Here is a 21,136-nt window from a genome sequence, read left to right as displayed (position 1 = left end):
TCTTGGGGGTTTTTGAGTCAGTGAATGAGTCTACTGTGGCTCAGCTTTAAATGTGAATGGGATAGAGGGAAGGGGGAGAGGGAGCAGCCACAGCCAATCACTCGCCAGGATGTCAGCATGCTGTCGTGAGGCAATGGGAGGCAGTTTTGTTGTTGCCATTATTCATTTTGTGCAGACAGGATATTGACATGGGGAAGTTCAGGCAGGTCGCTGTGACTCACCTGTCTGACTAAAATAGTCTGTTGAAAATGAATTCCCAGACTGCTTTCGTTCCGTATCTACTGCGTGTGACGGTGTGATAGATGACCAATAACAGAGGAGACAGTTTGAGAAAATAATGCATCTTTATTGTTAAGTCCAGCTTCTCTTTGAGCTCTGAGTCAGTGGAGAATTGGAGGCATCAAAGACCAAAATGATCCCTGAAATGGGTGCAACATCACTTCTGGAAAACACTAAAAACACAGTAGAATAACTATAGAATACAAAGTGCATTTAGTTGCATATATATGTCAGACTCTATGTGTTTTTTTAAAAAAAGGTCACTTCACTGTGTATTCTTACCTGTGTGAGCTCACACTGTATGTTACAGATCATTTTAAGCAAATATATTCATGTTTATATAAAAGTGTATAAAAGACAACAAAAAATATCCATTCAGACTTTTGTTTCCATTAGGATCCATTCAAATCTTCATCACAGTAGAGTCTTAGGTGAGCTTGTTATCAAGGATCTCATTAGTGGTTCTGGATGACCCAGTTGATCCATCCGAGGTAGTTTCTGACCTTGGTGTAGACGCCAGGGTAGTAAGAATAGGCGCAGCCGATGCCCCAAGATACAATGCCCTCAAATTTACCGTTACAAACAAGAGGTCCTCCTGAATCACCCTGAGGATGGAAAAGTAAACGACAAAATGTTTTTGCTCAGTTAGTGTGACACATTTTAATGTAAAATAAGAGGATGAAACATCAGAATTGTGTTTGTTTCCCAGTTGACTGAAAATGTGTGCTTGTTTTCTTGCTAAATTGTTCGTGTAAAAAGCTACACTAATATGCACTATAGTCACCATGGATCAAAGGGCCGCAGCGAATTGGATCATTTTCTGTTTTTAATATTTTGTATGGATGTTTTGGTTTTGCGGTCCACAACTCCGCTCTTATCAACCTCCAGCAACAGCAGGAAGATGTTGTCAGCTGAAAAGCTCACACACTACTTGCCCGTCACCAAACAGTGCGCAGACAACATTTGTGAGTAGTTCAATCCAGTGTCTTGAATTTTGTTGGTGGGTCTGGTGGCACTTCAATAAATTATTGTTGTGAATAAAACTGTAGCAACCTCCACCCTAATGCGACATGTCATAATAACAGTACATGAGCCACGTTACCTTTAATTTAAACCTTTATATATAAATATTGCCCAATAATATTTTATGTTACATTAGGCTCTTAAGTAAGTTTCAGTATTACATTATTACATGACCAGTCATCACATGTTTTAAGCTTCATTACATTTTCCCTGTTTATTGCAAAACTTCATTTTGACATGTTATTACGTGACCAGGATGTGTTTGATTATCAGTTCCTATGAGAGTCAAAAGAAATCTATATCTCTCAAACACACACACACACACACACACACACACGACTTTGAGCCTCACCTGACAGGAGTCTTTCCCACCAAAGAGAGAGCCGGCACAGATCATGTTCTTTGTGATCCTGAAGTAGTAGTAGTACCAGCAGTTGGAAAAGATGTCCACATCCACAGACCTCAGTACAGGTGACAGGCTGTAGCTGTTGAGCCAGGTCACACCCCAGCCGCTGACCGTGCACCGGGCAAGGTCGGCCAAGGGGGGCGAGTCCGGGTCTGGCAAAGAGGCCGGCTCGACCATGGCGTTGATGATAGCTGGACGGTTCAACTGACCAACAGAGAACATATCCTTCAGTCAGTCTCTCTTATACAGGTTCTCTTTGCATCAAAAATAGAGTTTCTACAATGTGAATAAACAGAGCTATTGCTCTTCTAAATGACCAATTCGGCTGTGGATAGATGACTCACAAAAATGGCATAAAAGCACTGTGTAAAACAGAAAACAATGAATAAAACAAGGACATATGGAGGCAGAAAAGGATGAATACATCAATGTGAGGCAGATTATTTAATCAAGGTGTTGAATGCAACAGTGTCTCAAACTGGTCTCTGGTTCAATAGGTAGTGAGAAAGTATTAATACGTTTCAATAGCAAAACTGTTACAGTGCACAGAAACTTCAGTTTCATCGAAAATCCCCAACATGCGCAATAAAAAGCAATGAGTCAGTATTCTCACTGCCTTAAAGTGGAGTCACTACACGTCTAAAAGACTTTCCACTGTGTCAGAGGTGAGGCAACTGATAAAAGGAATAATGGGTAAAGGGAAGCTCCATTGAGTACTACCCAGCCTGTGAAAATAACCCTGATGAAACCATTAGGGTTATCTTGGCTTGCTGTTGACATGTGTGGAAAGTACATTTACTCAAATCTTTCCATTTTATGCTACTTTATACTTAATCTCCCTCTTATCTTGTCATTTTAGTACGTACACCTTATAGAGTAGTTAAAATCAGCTCCTCATCGACCAGCTATGATAAAAAATGCTGCTCACATTATAATATACATCAGTGATAATAACCCTATTATGCAAGGACATCCTTTATTTATATAAATATTGCTACAGCTATAGTTTGCACGGTTTATTGCATATTTATCATGACATCTTTCTCTATAGTCTGCCTCAGAATTGTGTTGCAGTTCACTGACAATGTCAATGATTGATGTCAATCTAATCAGCATCTGAAATCAGCTTCAACTCACATCCCGAGTCACAGGATCTATATCAAATCCATATCTGTATCAAAACAGATAAAGGATCTGTATCATATCATCCCTTACCTTAAGCAGCATGATATCGTTGTCAAACGTCCAGTGTTTGTACCGGTAGTGACGGACGACTAAGGAGACATTGAACTTCTGCTCAAAGCCCTCCACCTCGAACATGCGGTGCTCACCCAGGACCACTTGGATCATGTGACCCCTAAAGGAGCACATAATCAGCTACAGATCAGACAATCCAACTCTTCTCTCAAAGTCACATAACAGTTATTCCAGATCATTCTGGTGTTCTGTCTACTGTACAGCTTTGAGATTTGAATGCAAGGCGCAGCATTCATTGAATCTGGCCCTCAGTGAGAGTGCTACAGGTGTAAAACTGCAGTAACTTACGGTCTCCAACAGTGGGCAGCAGACGCCACCCACTGCGGGTGGATGAGGGTGCCTCCACAGAAGTGGTAGTCCATGAACAGGAGGGAGGCTTGATACTTGATGGAGTAGGGGTATACCTGTGCACCCCCGATGATTCTCTTCCCGTACACACCTAAGAGCCGAAGAGGGGATTAGACATGAAAGATCGAATTCATGAATGAAATATCGCTCTGTTCTGCAACATAAAATAAGCTCGTAGCTAGTTTTTCAGCCAGTCCTGTGTGACTGAAGGTTTAAAAGCTAACAAGACAGTACGTACAGTAAATGTATTCTCAAATGCCACTGTTTCTCACCTGTTAGGTTTACAAAAAGCAGAAGGAGCAGTGAGAGGTGACATGATGGAGCCAGGTTCATCTTAGTAGCTGCCGGAAAAGGAAAAGAATAGAAGTGGTCGGTATCACAGGTCATAAACTGGTAAAAAAAAAAAAAAAAAAAGTCCAGTAAAAGTGGAAGGAAAGACTTGGGCTTGTGTCACATTTTTAATTCTATTGCACTCTTTATGTACTTATGTTCACAGGATAATATTATCACTTTGTTTGAAGACAAGATGCCCAAAGTTCAAAAGTATCTTACATCTAAGATCATTGCACAGCTGAGGGTTTCCTTCTGTAGGATCCCAACAGGACAAATCAGAATAGATAAGCATTGAGACATGAACTTCTACAACTAAGATCATCTTTGTTCAGCGGCTTACACTTTATAATTGCAGTGCATAGTTAGAAATTAAGTATAATCAGGGGGAGACAATACATAATCAAACAAAAACCCAATCGATGCAAAGCTGTCTCACCTTATCAAGAGTCAAGTGAGAAAACAGTCCAAGTCCAGCATCCACACACTGGCACCCACACACTCTCACACACTCCTCTCATACCGGGACGTACAGTAAAGCTGTGAGAACTCTCAGGCCTCTTTTATACCATAACCATGCCTGTCACTCTCATTGTCCCTCGCCATTGTCCACCATATATCTAAGTGTCTCTCACTCACAGACAGCAGAGAGTGTGACCTAGTACATGAAAAAAAAAATGCAGCCTTCTCTTTCATTACGCCTCTCTGTCTAAGACCTTTGTTCTCACAGATTCAGCCCATTGTCCAATAGAGGACACAAAGTGACGCTTTACGGAGATGAAACCCAACAAGGTAGAGAAATGATAGAATATACGCGCCAGACATGTTGTCGGCGTATCCAATGATGTCACAAGGGGGCAGGACAAAAGCTCATGTGATGAGTGTGAGCTATCAACCTGAGACTTAGCGGGACATAACAGCATGTATTCTTCACTTGAACAAGGAATAGAAATGTTATTTCATTGAACTGAGAGTCCGATTGACTATGTCTTTTGTATTTCTGTTTCCCCCTCAAGTTGACTAAGCATACAACAACCAAAGCAAATAGTGCTAAATCAGTGCCACAGCCTGGCCTGTGATCACATTGATAAGCCTGATCCAGCAGGGATACACTTGTAACCCATGTCTTCGGTTCATCTTCCCAGTCACTCTCATTCAGGTTCCCAGCAGTTTTTTTTCCCACACATGGGTGTTTGGTTGTAACTCATAGCCTCCATACAGTCTGCAATCCCCAAGGTGTCATTCCAACTGTTAAGGGTGAAAGGCGATAGTGTGCTCCGCTTTCCTTCAGGTGCAAAGATGAGAACAGGACAGCTTTGTGTGTGTGTGTGTGTGTGTGTGTGTGTGTGTGTGTGTGTGTGTGTGTGTGTGTGTGACAGAGAGACATAGTGGCAGATGAATGTGCAGAACAGACTGAGAGGAACACGTGTCACTGAAGTCAGTCAGTCAGTACACAGAGACTTGTTTGCCACATCCAGACTCTTGTTGATGTTATAAAAGTCTGAATTTGTCTCCATTTGTCCACTGATTTCCACTGAGAGTTTCCATCAACTAAGAAACACTAAATCATAGTTGCATGTTAATAAAACAGTTGCGCTGCAAAATTTCAAGAAAGTCTGAGCTTAACCAACTATAAATGCAGACAATAAAATATAATTCCAGTGTGTTTAAATTTACCCAAATCATGATTTCTGCCTCTACCGCAATACAATGGAGGTGAATGGAATATAATTTGTGCAACTCAAAGAAGCAGTGGACAATATTTTATTTTATATTGTTATATATCATGAAAAAGTAAAATGTCTAGAAACTCAGTTGAGAGACAGTTAATATAAATATTATAAAACAACAAAACAGGAATGTCTGTTTTCAGCTAATCCAGCAAATTAAATACTTGACAAATGAAGGTACTTGGTGCCAAAATCATATAAAAATCCAATATTGCCATAAAGCAATGGATTTTTGATTTATAACATTTCCCACAATGGCTGTAAACATTCTGAGATATTAAAGATATCTAACTCTCATCAAGAAAGGAAACATGCGTATTTCCCAAAATATCTAACTATAACTATTCCTTACAGTAGTAAAGTTAGGAGGTAAAGTTTATTTACATAGCATCTTTCTAGATCAGACATCACAAAGTGCTTCACAATAAAAGATGAAAACTAAGACATAAACCAGAGACACAATACAAAAGTAAATAAAATAAAGAGAGTCTCATCAGGTGGATCACCAAAAACATTACTCTGGATCATTCACAGACGTTGCTGTCAACAGTTTGACTAGTTGTTATGAAATTCAATTGCATTCACCTCCATCGTGTCATGGTGTGGCAAGTTAAAAGACATGCATTTTGTAACTTGGTTGAAGTGACCATTTAAAAAGACCAACTTCTAAATATTTGCACGAGTTATGTTTGCTTTGTCTGTTTCTGTGATTGTGCGTGAAGTCGGGTGACTGCTGGTCTAGGAAACACCTGACAGTGGGAGGCCACACAAAGCCGTCTCTCCCATTCTACTGGGTGAAGCATCAATTATTCAGCTCGCTCTAAATGTGGGACAAGAGGAGGTCAGGCGAGATTCTCCTCCCATGCTGTGGATGATGCTGACTTGCCAGAAGGCTGATGATGATGATGATGTAATGATCAGGCTGATGATAATGAGTTATTATCATTGCAGGATTCAATAATGACTCATGATTCACACTCATGCAGGGGGACAATTGTGCATCTGGGCTGCGTAGAATACCTCTATGTTGTCTTGACTCAGACGTGGATCTCCCCACAGCTACAAAACAAAGCCATGCACACACACACACACACACACACAGACAGGAGGCTTTGAAACATTTCAGCACGGATAAGCCTGGGTGATGACACAGACAGAGCGTGCTGATACAGTATAGATGAACCTGCTTGGCACAGTACCCTGTGTTGCCATGGCAACAATGTAAGGCCTTTCGACAAGTCAGGAGGGTCAGGGAGGAAGAGTTGTGATAGTGCTGGGATGGCGGGGTGGCGCTGGACAGTTTTTGAAGGTGAACTTTGTAGCTCGCTTTCCTCCCTTTCCTTTTCAATCAATGCTTCAGTGTTGGATCCTGGTGCTGCATGTCATGGTGAAGGATGAAATCAAAAACTTTTTTTTCCAGAGGAAACTCGAGGATAAAGGTTGAAGTGACTGACTCCTGCTGTTTCCAGTAAGGAGTGGATGCCCTGGCTGGGCCGGCGGACAGGAGCAGAGGACGCTGGTTGTCTGGCTGCAGTGGTTCAGCGGCTGGTATGGTGTAGGATAACGGCCTGCAACCTCCACAGACATGATGAGCCTGCTCATGTGTTTATGTTGTGTGCTATTGGACCTCATGACAGTCCACAGTGAGTACATGTTCTTCAGTTTTGTGAACAAAATATGTGATGATTTGTTCAGTTTTAAATGCTGGATTCTGTTGCATTTTAATGGTGTTAGCTCTTCATTCAATAGATGTTCAGAAGATTCTTCAGATTCAGAAGATTTTCTTTAAGGAATACTTTGACATTTTTGGAAACATGCATATTTGTTTTTTTCCGGAGAGTTAGATGCGAAGTTCAATACCACTCTCATGTCTGTGTGGGAAATATGAAGCTAAAGTCAGCAACCGGTTAGCTTAGCTTAGTACGAAGACTGGAAACAGGGACAAAATCCATCTGCCAGCACCTCTAAATCTCATAAAATAACAATTAACAAGTTGTATCTTGTTTGTTTAATCTGTACAAAAACCAAAGTGAAAAAACTAGGGTTATTTGCCAGACTTCTTGGCAGCTAGTAGTAACTAGTCTACACTGGCACCTGATCTGGCAAATAACCCTCTGTAAAATGGTGAATTATTGTTTTTATACGTTGGTGTTTGTATGCATTCAACAAAGGGATTTTGGCAAGAAAGCAAATAAGCGAATTTCCCAAAATGTTAAACTATTCCTTTAAATTGCCTTTTAGCAGTTTAGTTTGTGATTACTCCACAACAGGTGTTCAACAAAAAAAATCATTTATATTTCCATCCACGGTTACAGTGAGGAATTGTAGATGTTTCCAGGATATATAGTATAGTCTTTACTGTTCCCATCATGTCTCCTACAGTAACCTGAAGCCAATGTACAGTAGTTGAGCTGTTGCATAAGGCAGGCAGGGAGAGCCCCCACTCTAATGTTTCAGAGCCCAGAGTGAGGTGGTGACCCTAGAAGGTCAGGTTATATTGGATTACTTTCATTAGGCAGTTGCCTCCCAGGTGACAGAAAACCACTAATTGTAAGGCCGGGTCAATGGGCTTGAAGGGGGGATTAGGAGGGCCTCACTTTTTATGTTCCTCTTTTGTTCACTGAAAGCTCTCCATGTTTTATAAGATGGTCTTTTTAAGCGGGACTGAAATCCATACCTGGGGAGCTGTTACTATATATGCAGGACGTTTTGCGTATTTAGCAGTTTAGATGAAAGCATGAAGGAACCATTTCAGTTTTTTGATACGAACATGACATATTTGTGCCATCTTTCTACATGAGTAAGGAAAAGTACGTTTTTGGGAAAGTGGTTTTAATGTCCACTTTCTGTCAGCTTTACGAGCACTGACTTGGAACAACAATTGTCAGTCCCCGTAGTCAGTCAGAACTGAAGAAGCTTGTTGGATGAGAGGTGAACATGTGTTCAAGAAGTCCTGCTGCCTTTGACTTATCTTTTCTAGATATCCTACGACCTGGATGACTGAGAATCTTCACAGACACATTAAACAACTCTATCAAACAATCTATCTGCCACAGATCCTTTTTACGCCTGATCCTGTAAATAGTTTTTGTTTCCTTACAGGCCATGTGCTCATGCAGGGCCGTATAGTAGGTGGTCACATCGCTGCACCCAACTCCATCAAATACATTGTGTCACTGCAGAGCACCAGGGGCCAACACTTCTGCGGTGGATCATTGGTTCACAGGTACTGGGTGCTGACTGCAGCGCACTGTAACATTGGGTAAGAATGTTTAATAGTTGTCGTCAATAAGCTAATGATCCTTTTTGCTGTCGTTGTTGGGTGAAAACTCACACAACCATATTGTCATGATTTCCATGTTGGGAAGGTTACATGCTTCTTTATGTTTTAAAATTTTTAGCCATACTAGTGAGGTTCTATGGATGGCAAGGCGGTCCACCGAGAGACAATGTACTTTGGTCCAGACTGAAGTATCTCAGCAACTATTGGATGGATTGCCATGACGTTTTGTGTAGACCTTCATGGTACCCAGTTGTATCCTAATGACTTTGGTGTTGAACTTTTCCTCTTGCGCCACCATTACGTTGATGCTTTTGGTTTTGAGTGAAATAGATGGATTGTCATGAAATTTGGCAACATTCATATTCCCCAGATGATGGATCCCAAGTCTTCATTTAGCGCTATCATCAGGTAAAAATGATTGTTTGTCTAATATTTGGTTTATGACCAAATACCTGCAAAACTAATGACATTCCCATCAGTGGTAACCAACAGCCAAACTCGAAGGCAAGGTGAAAGGCTGTCCGTCAACATTGTAAAAACGTGTGTGTTTCCTAAGCTATTTGACCATCAACAAGCAGTTCTGATGAAGCATCCTGGCATCTTAAGATGGTTAAGATGGTTAACATGGTAAACGTGATACCTGCTAAACACGTGTTAGCATTATCATCCTGACATTAGGATTTAGCTCAAGATCCTAATTACAGCCTCACAGAGCCGCTAACATGCCTAGAGACTCTTAGTCTTGTTCCACAACCTTTTTATTTTATTTGTTTCATTAACCCAAGGCTAGTTGGTTAAAGGAAGGTTCATCAAGCAAGAATCAAGGCTATTTTTCTGCCTCCTGAATAGATTATTTTTAAATACTACTCATAAATTTAAATGTCACCTGACGGTAATGTTTGACCCTTGCTAAAGGTGCAGATCAAACTGTTTCTGAAACACTTGCACAGGCAATGACGTTCTTCTGGCACTCTTTCAGTGGACTCTGTAGAAGTCACTGTGTAGAAGCTAACTTGGCATGATTTTATATTACGAGCAGATGGTCCCAACAGATGCCTAAAGCAAACATCCATTCTGCTACAGGTAGGTAACGTCAAAACGATGTCCCTTGATCATGATGCAAAATAAACCTGTATACAGGCCACTGGGAAGTGAAACAGCGCACAGATGCAGTTGAGTCAGCTGACCTTGGCACGTCATCAGTGTATGTGTGTGTGTGTGTGTGTGTGTGTGTGTGTGTGTGTGTGTGTGAGTGAAGTGAGATCTTGTCTGGATCCAGGAAATTGGCCATATTTCTGTTATACTGTCCTGCCTGCACACAGTAAGCCATTGTTCCCTGTCGGACAAACACTCACTCTGCGCTGTGACTTTGAATCCTTGTCATGATTTGTCATTTCACATTACTCCCACTTCACTGCCCATTAATATACTATTCAGTTCAATAAAGATACTAAAAATGTTTTCACATATATAAAATGACAATGGCAAATAAGTCATGATCATGATGGCTCCAGTTTATGAAAATAGGCCTGTGCTGATTTTGTCTCCTCTTTCTCCCTTCAGAAGTGGTCACTAATGACCAAATCTCAAGGCCATGATCTATTCAGTACTATATTTGTTGATAAATGTGATGTAAAATGGAAATGTCCTGTCTTTTAGGGCAGAGCACATGATGATAGTGGCGGGCGACTACATCGTAAATACCTTTGAGGGCACTGAGCAGTACGCTAAACCCCACAGGCTGGTCACCCATCCCCTCTACAACCAGAGCACCAACAACGCTGACATCATGCTCATTAAGGTACTGCAGACACAGCACAGAGATTTAGCCATACAGCTAGAACGTAATATTTAAAAGTTATTAATGCGTGTTGTTACATGTTTAAAGGTTTGAAACAGCATAAATGCAAAGGAAATATCACTTTCTGTTTGTAAACTATTGATGCTGTCTACACTTTTATGCATGTGAGTGATAATTAAACAGATACTCTTTATACATAGTATAATACATATGTGGAGGGTGTCAATCATTTTGCAATCTTTTATAAATCAATGAAGGATTGATTTTGACTCCCTCTAAAATTCAAATCTGTATTATTATTATTTTGGTCACTTGGGAGCAGTGGAACAAACTACAAACATAGCATTGACACATTGTCACCTGAAGTTGGCATGGTGAACGTGTTACCAACTAGTCGCTAACTTTGCCTTTTCTGCTGTTTGTTGGGGGGCAGGTAGTGTGCAGCGATTTTATCAGAGAGGAGAGTTTGTGGGCTGTAAAACCAAAACAATGATACAAAAATAGAATAAAAGGCTCCATAGAAATGACGGGGACTGCAGGGTTGGATCATTTTTGTTGGTTTGTCACTGCAAACCCTTTACTCATTGATCCCTTGTTAATATAAAAATACTGATTAATGAAACGTTACTAATTATCAAGATAATACTGTATATTTTGATAATGTCCGACAAGATTTTCTTCACATGCCCACTCTCCTCTGATTTTCTGTCCAGTTGCGAGCCCCCATGGTGCTGAACAAATTCGTGTCGCTGGCACCTCTGCCCAGGCAGGGGACCGGGGTGGTCGAAGGCTTGGTGTGTCGGGTGTCTGGGTGGGGCTACAACAATCTGGGTGGAGACCAGGCCCCCTTCACCCTGAGGACGGTCACAGTGCCCATTGTTTCAACTGCAAGGTGCAACAGCGCGAGTCCTTTAACGGAAACATCACAGCAAACATGATCTGTGCTGGCTACAGGACTGGAGGAAAAGATGCATGCAAGGTACAAGGAACAAGCGCTATCATACCTTCTTTCACTAACATCAACTGTGGGGAAAGTGGGTGTTGCACATTAATGGCTGCCAACCTGCCCCATTGTGACAAACATGATAATTTGATCTTTGAAAAGCCATTAAATCCATTTTTGAAATGATAAATTCTCCAAGGTACCGGCTTTGGTTCCCAGTGTATATCAAATAGCACAGAGTCATCCTCTTTTCATCAGCTCACATTAGAGCAAAACAATAACACAGTTTTGGGACGCTCATCCCCCTGACAGTATGAGGAAACAGTTCATCATGTCAGTGTTCAGCTACAAGCTTTTATTAAGCAGACGTGGCAGTCCACCCTCAGGAATTGTATTAGTTATGATAGTTACAGAAGAGATAGAGGAGCAACCCTGAAATAGCATCAGGACTGAAATTCAGTCATTTGTAGCCACAGACAACAACATGCTCTAATTTGGTTATTTGGAGTTTCTGCCCAAACCTTTGGTGGGAGAAGAAAATTACATGAAATTCAATGTGTGATATACCAGTAGGCTATATTTTGCCTTAGGTACCGAGCTGAATGACTAATTAAAATGTGCTATAAATAACCCTGCAGTAGGCAACTTTGTGTGTTGGTATTTCCAAGTGGCAGCAAGAGATTATGATTTGGTGAATCCCACCATCCTATGGGAAGACAGTTTTGTCTTTGACTGTCTTTTGTGTTGTAAAAATGTCCCCTTGGCACATATGACTTTATCCCATTTCTATTAAATGTGGAACATATTTCTCACGTGATAAACTCACGTGCAGGCACATGTGATATTTTACATGTGAACTGTAAGACAGCGTAAGTAAAAACATTATCTTCTTTGTAAGGGTCAAAAATGGGATAAATGCACATTTAAGCCAATGTGGTTTATTACATGCGAAACAGCATTTCACATGTTTTTAAAAAATCACACATACAGTATGCTTATGTGGTTTTGGACATTTCACATGTGACGTGAAAAAATCTTTACATCTTAAGTGTAAAATGTCTTTTGTACTGGAAACATAAATTTCAGATTTCAGTTCTTTTTTGTGAGGAAGTGTACAGCGTCTGCTTTGTTCTTCTCTGTGATTTAAGTTCACATTGACTATTGTACTCTTATATAGCTACAATAAAGAAGTGACCTAACTTGGCTGGGACACCTGAGACACAGGAGTAGTAAATGCTTCTTGAAACTGTTACCTCAATCAAGGACATTAAAACGGCTCTACAGTAAACTATGAGGTACATCGTGTCTTGTCAGCTGATGGAGGGTGTGGTCTTGTCCTTGCAGGGAGACTCTGGGGGGCCTCTGGTGTGTGGGGGGCGTGTCTATGGCGTGGTTTCTTGGGGAAACGGCTGCGGCAATGCTAAGTTTCCGGGAGTCTACACGGCCGTGTCCAAATTCCGCCGATGGATTGACCAAACCATCTACCGGTCATACCTACGCTGCACCAAATACTGATGGAGATAATTATATAAAACTATACATAATGAAAGTAGCAATTTATGCCTGAAAAGGGTAATTCCCCTGAAAATGTTTGTGCTGGCATGGACCAAAGCTGGTTCTGTGGAAAATATGCAGAACTTCCTTGGAACCACTGCTCTGATTATTCAGAAGATGTTTTCAATGCCAGTATAATGGTGATGGTGACATTATCTAGCCATGAACTTTGGTCTCTGCCAGCTACAGTAATTGAGGGATCCACTACAGTGGGCACTATAAGCCTACTGTATATGTAATTGCAATGATGTGAAGTTCATAACTTCCCTTATATGGAAATAAATATCAAAAATAATACAGAGTGAGTGAGTTTGACTTACATACACACATATGTTCAGCTAAACAATTCTGAGTAATTATTGTTAGTGAATTTGTGCATCTGTGGACCTTAAAGGCCCCTAAAAAACAATTATTTCAATCAGCTTCATACTTTGAGCAGTGAGATGAACCCCCAATCAGGATTTAGCAACATTTGAATCAGAATCTGATGACTAGCTTACAGTGGCTAATGTTAGTCAATGATAGCAAACTTTAGATAGATATTGCTGTGTAACTGACATTACTGAGTCAGTTCACAGACTTTGTGACTGTTCTCTTCTGGTGTTACTGTTACAATAGGCTTTGGCATGTAGCATCCAATAACTATCACTTGCAAAAGTTACATAGTCTTGAAAAGAAATGTCCAAATCTATGATTCTTAGAGGTTCACAATTATTTGGTATGAGACAATTTTTGTGTTTAAAACATTTTTTTCCACTCATCAGTTTGTGAAACTCTGCAGCCAAATGTTTTCTTAATGTATATATGTGTATATATGTTATATATTGTTTGCACTAATTAATTTAAATAATCAATACAGAAAACAGTTTTGATGACAATGTAACCACATGCTGTTAAACTGAAAAAGTTATTGAGATGTTCTGATATGAAAGGTGATCCTCTGATAAAATCACGGCTTCTGTAAATCCGTGGGGAGTAGGTGTGTCAATACTGCACCTCCTCGATGAATAGTTGGCGGCATATTAAAGTCCTGCTGCAGGCTCGGATATCACCTTTCATTTCATTGTCTGTGTAATGATATTTGGTTCCTCTAAGAAAGGATAGTCTATGTCAAGATTGAATCCCTGTCCATTACTCCACGTCCCTAACTGTATATCTGTTTAGTAAGATCCCTTTGTGCTGCTGTTCCTACAGAATACAGATTTATGTAAACAGTGCAGACAGCAGTGGATAGTAAACCCTATGAGAATTTGTTTCAAACGACAGTCCCAGGGGATTGGACCAGTTTTCATACTGCCCTCTGATCTCGTAACTTTACACCCGCTGTGATAACAAAACACCAAAATGTTCTCAAAATGGGTCCTATTAGGCTTGACATTATCAATATGTCTATTGTGGTCATCATCTTCTCAAAGAAAATGTACAGTGTGAGATCATTTTAGGAATAGGCCTACAGGAATTTATATCATCTGTTTGATTTTTGTGTGTGTGTGTGTGTGTGTGTGTGTGTGTGTGTGTGTTATGCATTGTATGTGGGAGGCCTACTAAAGATCAAACTGTGTTTTCAGCATCTCAATATGATGTTTTATGAAGTTATCTTGATCATTTTACCAAGTAAAACCTGGAACCTCATCAAATCTGGAACATGGATTGATGTTGGGTTTTTTCTTTAAAACTGCTCCGGGTTTTTCAAATATCAAGATAATTCAATGAGTCTCGTTCCTGGAGCTGGTCCCTGATCGTGACATCCTCAACCCCCATCCAACCCCTTCACACTGATGTTATAGTTGTGGTGAGAACAGCGCAGACCCTCAGTATTGAACTGGAAGTGCGCCATGGGGCCAAAAGTCACATCTCAGCCTATGAAAACACTGCCATCCTCTGGTGAGGTCTCACTCGGTGGACACCCAAAACTCCCCAAACCCCTCACGAATTTGTAACACCGTAAAACTGGCTGGAGGATTTGACACCTCTGACTCGTCGAGTGGTGGCGCGTAAACGACGTTTTTCCAAAGCTCCGCGTTTGGCTCACATGCATGTGCCATCTTTGAATATAAAATCGCCATTTGTTTGATTGCATCTACGTCCCGGAGAGTGGAGCACTGGTACACCACGACTCCAACTGGAAGCTTCTCAGGGCTGCACCAGAAAAACCCCGTGCAGCTCCCTCGCCAGGTTTCCCCGGGATCCGTGTTTTGCATCGCTCCTCAATTTGCATTTCTTCCTCAGATTTTCCGTGCGACGGGTTCAGCCGCTCGAAGCCAGCGGACGCTCCACGGCTCTATTGTACGTGCGCCTCCATTTCCAAAAGCCATACGCGCAGGAGAAGAAGCCTCTGGAAATTTTGAATAATGTTGCCGAAGCTCCACGAGCGGGGAAACTGAGGACATTTTGATTTACTGTTATTTCTGTTGCGCACCTACGGAGACAGACACGTGTCTTCGGGGTAAACAGAAAGGGCTAGATCGTGTCAGCAGATAGCATTGTCTCCCCCCCCCCTCTTTTGTTTGTTGTAGACGGCTGAGTTCAAGCTTGGCGACGAGCTATACATTTCAGTTTGTGCGCCTTGGTGATAAAGACGCATTTGGAGATGTCGGAAGTGCTACCTTTCAACGAAGAAAAAATGAGTCATTATGGAAATGAGGGCGACGAGGGACACCTTTCCTTCACCTGTCGTCTTCAAGACACCAACAACTTCTTCAATGGCTCACAGAATAAACGTCCGCCGAAACTCGGACAAATAGGCAGGAGCAAACGGGGTAAATATATAATTAAGGCGTTTTGCATGGTGATGTGTTGAATGCGCACATAGGTTACTGGTAGACCAGAACTAAGGGTGTCTGTGTGCAGCCAGATAGGCAACACCTTTGCCTTGACTCCAGTAGAGTGTAAGATCAGAGACGTTATCTGTTGTTTGCATGCTTGTGGGATGTATGGGTTTTTCAATGATCTGATCGCATTGCAACACAAGTTGGATGCGCAGTGCTGTTAAGTGCCTTCTGAATGCTGCTTAACAGAGTTGTGCTGAATGCCCCCTCCCCAATGAATGATTGAGATTTCTTTACTGTGTGATTATGATTTTGTTTTTGCTTTTGCGTTCCTGATGAAACCCATGAGATGGTCCTTGATGTGGCACATACATGCACGGACAGACATACAGTTGCACGTACAGTAGTGCACAGACACAACATGGACAAACATGGCAAACAGGCAGACGTGTAAGAACTGCATCTGTAGGTGCACAGCAAGAATACACGCAGACCTTCAGATGTGCACATTCACAAATGTGCATCAGTCACACACACACACACACTATCACGCTCATGGTTATCTTTCTGTTTTTGCATACTCTTACTCTCATGCATGCACACGCAACTTCTGCTCATACAGCGCAGTGCTAATGGTTCTGGGCTTAAATGCCCTCCTGTCAGTCGGTGGTGAATTTTCAAGACGCCACACTGAGATGAGCGCCCCTCATTAACTCTCTCTCCCCCTGTCATCCACAGTTGTGATTGAGGATGAGAATGGCGACGACGAAGCACTGAAAAATGGAACAGAGAAGACCCCGGCAGAGGCTTAGAGCGCTCGGCTCACCCCCCTCCAAAAGACACTCTTGACATTTTTTATGGCGATATTTACCAGTTTTAATCCAAAGACACTGTATATAAGCACTTTCTCTCATGTGGCAGCAAGCAGCACTTCCACGCCCTCCTCTCCCAGTCAGTCATGGCCATCCGGGGTGACACACACTGGCAGGGGCGGGAGATGGCGGCGAAGGAGACCCCCAGGTGGACCCCCCCCACACAACACCCACACACACAAACAAACAAACACACCCTCGATTACAGGGTTTCGCCATAAATCCAAAAGCGGGAGAAGACAACAAGAGGGGGGGACGAGGTGGTGGAGGAAGGAGGCAACGCTGTCGAATTGCAGAAATCAGGGACAGGATACAGAAGTAGATCTGATAAAAACTAAAGCACACACTTCTCTTATATCTTATCAGTCAAACCTACGGTACCATTCTTTCTGCTCTTCATTTTGATCGATGAATTACAGAGTTTGTAAATATGGAAAGGGAAGCCCATATTTTCTTGCACAAAGTGGGAAGCGGTAAACTGGTTTGTTCTCTGTGTTGAAGACTTTATTTATTGATCCTTTGGAATATGTCTTTTGCAGTGACTTAAGGCCCGAGGGAGTGTTTTTTTGTATGTCGAGAAAACCTTGAGTGAACAAGAGTGACATTTTTTTTCACTTAACAAATTCTCGATGTTGCCTGAGTGTTTTTTGTTACCATACTTTGCAGCTAACGAGTCATTTATATACAGTGTACCTCCCACCTGTTTGTAAGCTTCCCAGGCTTTCACCTGGATTGGTTAATACTGTAACTTGACTGTACACACCCTATTGATAAACTATTTATATTGCATTGTGCATTATCGTGTGTGCCAAATCTCATGAGGGATATACTGTACCGGACAACTTGTTCTTTTTTTTGTGCTTTATACATTTTACTCATACGAGTCGTTTTGTTGGGTTGCCATTTTTTAGGGCTCTTTCTTAAAACACTGAAATACCAACTCATGCATGGCAAATATGAAATCATGCATGCACGGCAGAAGTTCTGAAACTCTTGTGTGTTCTTGAAGCACCTCGTATACAGCTTTGAATGACAAACCTCGAGAAACAGTCTTAATTCTGCGTTGTACTGTACGACTCACACTGATTTGTACAGTGGCCTAATATCTTGTAATAAAGATTATGACAAAGTAACTATTTACTGTTTAGTGTTGATTGTGGTTTACAATAAGGAATTATGTACTTGATGTTGCTTTTTTGTTTTTGAACCGTTTTAAAACTGTAGCAAAAACAAAAGTATAGTTTTGTATCAGAAAGATAAAGACAATAGCAAATAGCTTGGCTGACTTTTGGATATGTTCCTTGTACAGTTTCCCCTGTTGTTATTGGATTGCTTATCTGGCTGCCAAGGAAGGTCAAGTCAGCATTTTCCACTGTGAGAAAGTAGCATCCCATTCCTTGGAAAGATCAGATGTGGAAGGAGACAGAAATGGGGAGAAAGATGAGCAAATAATCCCGTCAAGAATTTGAAATCCACACGTTTAAAGGAGAGTTGTAACACTCAACTCGGACAACTGCGCAACAGACTCCGACATCATGAAGTGCTACAGTATTGCAAATGATTCTGTGGGGGAAAATGTACACCACTGCTTCCCAATGCAATAAATGTCTGTTTGCATCTAAAATCTCAGCTCCTCTCTTTAATCAAGTCCTCCCTTTAACTCCATTGCCAGAGATGGTAAATGGTGCAGGGGCCACCGAGGCAAGAGGAACACTGATGAGACGTGACATTTCCAACTCTGCTGTGGTGACTAAATGATTCATGTTGTGTGTGACGAGCCTCTGTCAGCGTACGGCATCTTAAACCCGGACCGCCGGGATGCGTGCTGGGAACACATAATATGCAGTAAACGCACACACATGTCCGTTTCAGCTCCAACTGCAGGCGAGACTAACATATTGCTAGTCTCTCTTCCTCCCCAGTCTTGACAGACATGAAAGGGGCTGCCTGGGCTGGGTACCATGGTAACAGATGCACCTTGCACTCGACGGGTGCTGCGGTGGGTTTTCGGTGCAGAATAGTCTTCCCTGAGCCTTGGCTCGATACCATCGCTATCTTTAATGGAATGTTCTCCATTCTCTTATCTCTGCCCTCTTCTCTCAAGACCCCCTATTCACTCAGTGGCGTGACCGCATTATCCTGCCAAAATAGTCCCTTCTTCCAAGACGGCAGTCAACCATGACGATGGCGCCCACTGCAGTAACAGCCTATCCCCCTCACACGGAATGAGAGGATGTTACATTTAGGGAGTAATGGCCTATGATTTTCTGTGTGATGGGACCAAGCCTGGCTCTGATAAGTCTTAACACAGGGTCAGATATTGTTCCCACACAGGCAAAACTGTCGTATTCAGTAACATACTGCTGACAATTACAACTCTTGGGCAAAATCATAGAAACATCCTGCAGAAATGACCAGTTTGAATGGGAACTTGTGGTGCACAAATACCAGTATTTTATTTATTCAGTCAATTTGAAGGTGCACTTTTCTTTGTCCATTCAGTTTTGTTGTATTTGGCGTTATGTGCTCACAATTTATGAAACCTTTCTCCTCACCACATTACATAATTGTGCAGCCATAGTAAACCACAACTACTATGTGACTCATAGTAAGTTGAATACAAATTATCAGCATGGGTCACCTTTAGCGGAGGTTTGAAAGGATGAGTAGGTTTTCAGAGTCACTGCCTGAATTGCTGAATTGCATCAGTCACAAACGCTTTGGAAATTACACCGCGTCTCAATAATCATGATGGACAAAGTGCCAAACTCAGAAAAACGGCATTATCCAAGAGGAGCAGCTGTGTCATGTGAACACACACCGATGCTGACAGACACTGAATGGGATATTTTCCTAACAACGCCTCAAACTGCAGCTTCAAGGGGACCACAGAGTGAAATGGACACTTCCGACAGTGTCAACAAATATTGAACATTATAACCCTCTTACATCCTGACTGTTGGAATGATTTGATCTATATACTGTATCAATTAGTTGATGTTAAGTAGTATCAGTCAGTGCCATCCACAAAAGTGGATTATGCAATTTAGCTACAGAACAATTTAAAGACCTACAGCAATCTATAGCATGACAATGATGATAATGATCATGATCCTCTGTCGTCAATTGTTTGTCCAAAGTATCCAAAAGTCAAGCTCTTCACCTCTGCTGAGTAGATCTACCTTGTCACTGTCCATCTCCCTCGCTGTTGACAGCCTCATCATGCATTTTATCACAGTGGTAATCCAGGAACACATATTTCTCAGCTGTGTAACACATATTCATCGATAAACGTCTATGAACACACAGAAGTCTCAAATGCAGGTTATGTGTTTATCACACAAACCTTCACAGCTCCATACTTAGACACTAAGTCCTAATGCTGTTACTATCACAGAGATGCAGCAGATGCTGCTCACCTCAGACTGGACAGATATGTTCAGATTCAAGCTCAGGCTTGGGCTGGGTGGCCATCGCTGCTAGAAGAGGCTCAAAATTACACTTAACAGTGAATAGATCCTCCATTATTGTCATCTATGTAATAGGAAGCTCTTTATGGACTTAGTCAGTTGCTGTCTGGATGATATTGTGGCAAATGGGTTTTGTAGTGAGGACTGATGAGAGGCTAATCACTGGTGCTGTGAAGGGGGCAGATGGAAGTCAAGATCTGGATGGCTGTTAGGTTACATAAGCTCAGACAGGTGTAGGAGAAGAGAAAGAAAGAGACAGAGGTAGGAGAGGGGAGAGAGAGAGGGGTGAAAGCATTCATAGGGAGGGAAACCACACCCTGCAAGTTCCCCATCAGATGCACACACATACACAAGCTAACACGCGCCGTGCACACACTCTGGCCTGACTGACTCTCTCACAGTTGTTCCTGAGAAAACCCAGAGCTCGCTCTCTCCTCTGGACTCCTGAATCTGACCTTTGTGTCGACGCAGGGAAATACCTGCCGTGACCTCACATGCTGAGCCGCTCACTGGGAAAATCAGCTCCTCTCTTTCTCGGCGTGAATCAATGGGCTTTATGTGATGCAGTAATAGAATGAGTATGGCATGCAAATGGCTGAGGCAACATTTGCATTTCATTCCACTGCATGTGTTCATCTGTGTGTATGCGTACATGTGCAGATGTTGGTCTATTTATTCAGATTTTTTTTGCTATTTGCGTGTGTGCATAGATGTACACACTTATGTGTGTGCATTAGTGTGTGTGTTTGTGGTGGGCAAGCTCAATTGGCATTGGGATCAGGTATTCTCTCGCTGATTGAGACTCCGCTGGGAATTCACAAGGACGACCGCTGACAAGAGGGAAAAGGGAAATGCAGTCCTGGTTGCGATCCTGGTTGGAAAAATAAATAAATAAATGTCCCCGTAGACACCACACCAGAATATTCTGTCAGCTTTTATTTTGGGCAGAACTGAATCAGAGCATTTGACCAAAAAAACAACCCTGCCTATGATATGATGGTAAAACCCACTATGGTTGCAGCTAAATCCTGATTGCAGATGACGTCAATCTTTCAAGCAAGTTCCCTCTGAG

At 41.9% G+C, this 21,136-nt stretch overlaps 3 protein-coding genes across 3 annotated transcripts; 2 read left to right on the top strand and 1 right to left on the bottom strand.

Annotated features, from left to right (window-relative positions):
• Positions 1 to 734: 734 nt before the first annotated feature.
• LOC139282269 (serine protease 1-like) lies at positions 735 to 3,646 on the bottom strand. The gene is made up of 5 exons (XM_070901869.1): positions 3,586 to 3,646; positions 3,254 to 3,404; positions 2,924 to 3,065; positions 1,655 to 1,912; positions 735 to 884 (listed from the first exon to the last, which is right to left on the bottom strand). Exons 1-5 carry the CDS (start codon positions 3,644 to 3,646, stop codon positions 735 to 737), a joined length of 762 nt encoding a protein of 253 aa, XP_070757970.1.
• Positions 3,647 to 6,958: 3,312 nt separating this feature from the next.
• On the top strand, positions 6,959 to 12,915 carry LOC139283221 (trypsin). Its single transcript, XM_070903200.1, is given in 6 exon segments — positions 6,959 to 7,016; positions 8,476 to 8,635; positions 10,316 to 10,457; positions 11,171 to 11,357; positions 11,360 to 11,436; positions 12,745 to 12,915. Coding segments are annotated over 6 exon segments (795 nt in total).
• A 2,615-nt stretch (positions 12,916 to 15,530) lies between these two features.
• On the top strand, positions 15,531 to 17,062 carry camk2n1 (calcium/calmodulin dependent protein kinase II inhibitor 1). The gene is made up of 2 exons (XM_070903280.1): positions 15,531 to 15,713; positions 16,461 to 17,062. The coding sequence occupies exons 1-2, from the start codon at positions 15,545 to 15,547 to the stop codon at positions 16,532 to 16,534; spliced, it is 243 nt and encodes an 80-aa protein (XP_070759381.1). The 5' UTR covers positions 15,531 to 15,544; the 3' UTR covers positions 16,535 to 17,062.
• Positions 17,063 to 21,136: the final 4,074 nt, after the last annotated feature.

Source organism: Enoplosus armatus, chromosome 3, assembly GCF_043641665.1.
Source record: "Enoplosus armatus isolate fEnoArm2 chromosome 3, fEnoArm2.hap1, whole genome shotgun sequence".
Lineage (NCBI taxonomy): Eukaryota > Metazoa > Chordata > Actinopteri > Centrarchiformes > Enoplosidae > Enoplosus > Enoplosus armatus.
This window is presented reverse-complemented; position numbering and strand designations above follow the sequence as displayed.

Coding starts and splice junctions, on each gene's coding strand:
- LOC139282269 (XM_070901869.1), bottom strand. CDS start 3,646: ATGAACCTGGCTCCATCATGTCACCTCTCACTGCTCCTTCTGCTTTTT. Junction 3,066..3,253: donor GCTGCCCACTGTTGGAGACC/GTAAGTTACTGC, acceptor GTGCTCCTTTAG/GGGTCACATGATCCAAGTGG. Junction 1,913..2,923: donor ACGATATCATGCTGCTTAAG/GTAAGGGATGAT, acceptor TCTGTTGGTCAG/TTGAACCGTCCAGCTATCAT.
- camk2n1 (XM_070903280.1), top strand. CDS start 15,545: ATGTCGGAAGTGCTACCTTTCAACGAAGAAAAAATGAGTCATTATGGA. Junction 15,714..16,460: donor AATAGGCAGGAGCAAACGGG/GTAAATATATAA, acceptor TGTCATCCACAG/TTGTGATTGAGGATGAGAAT.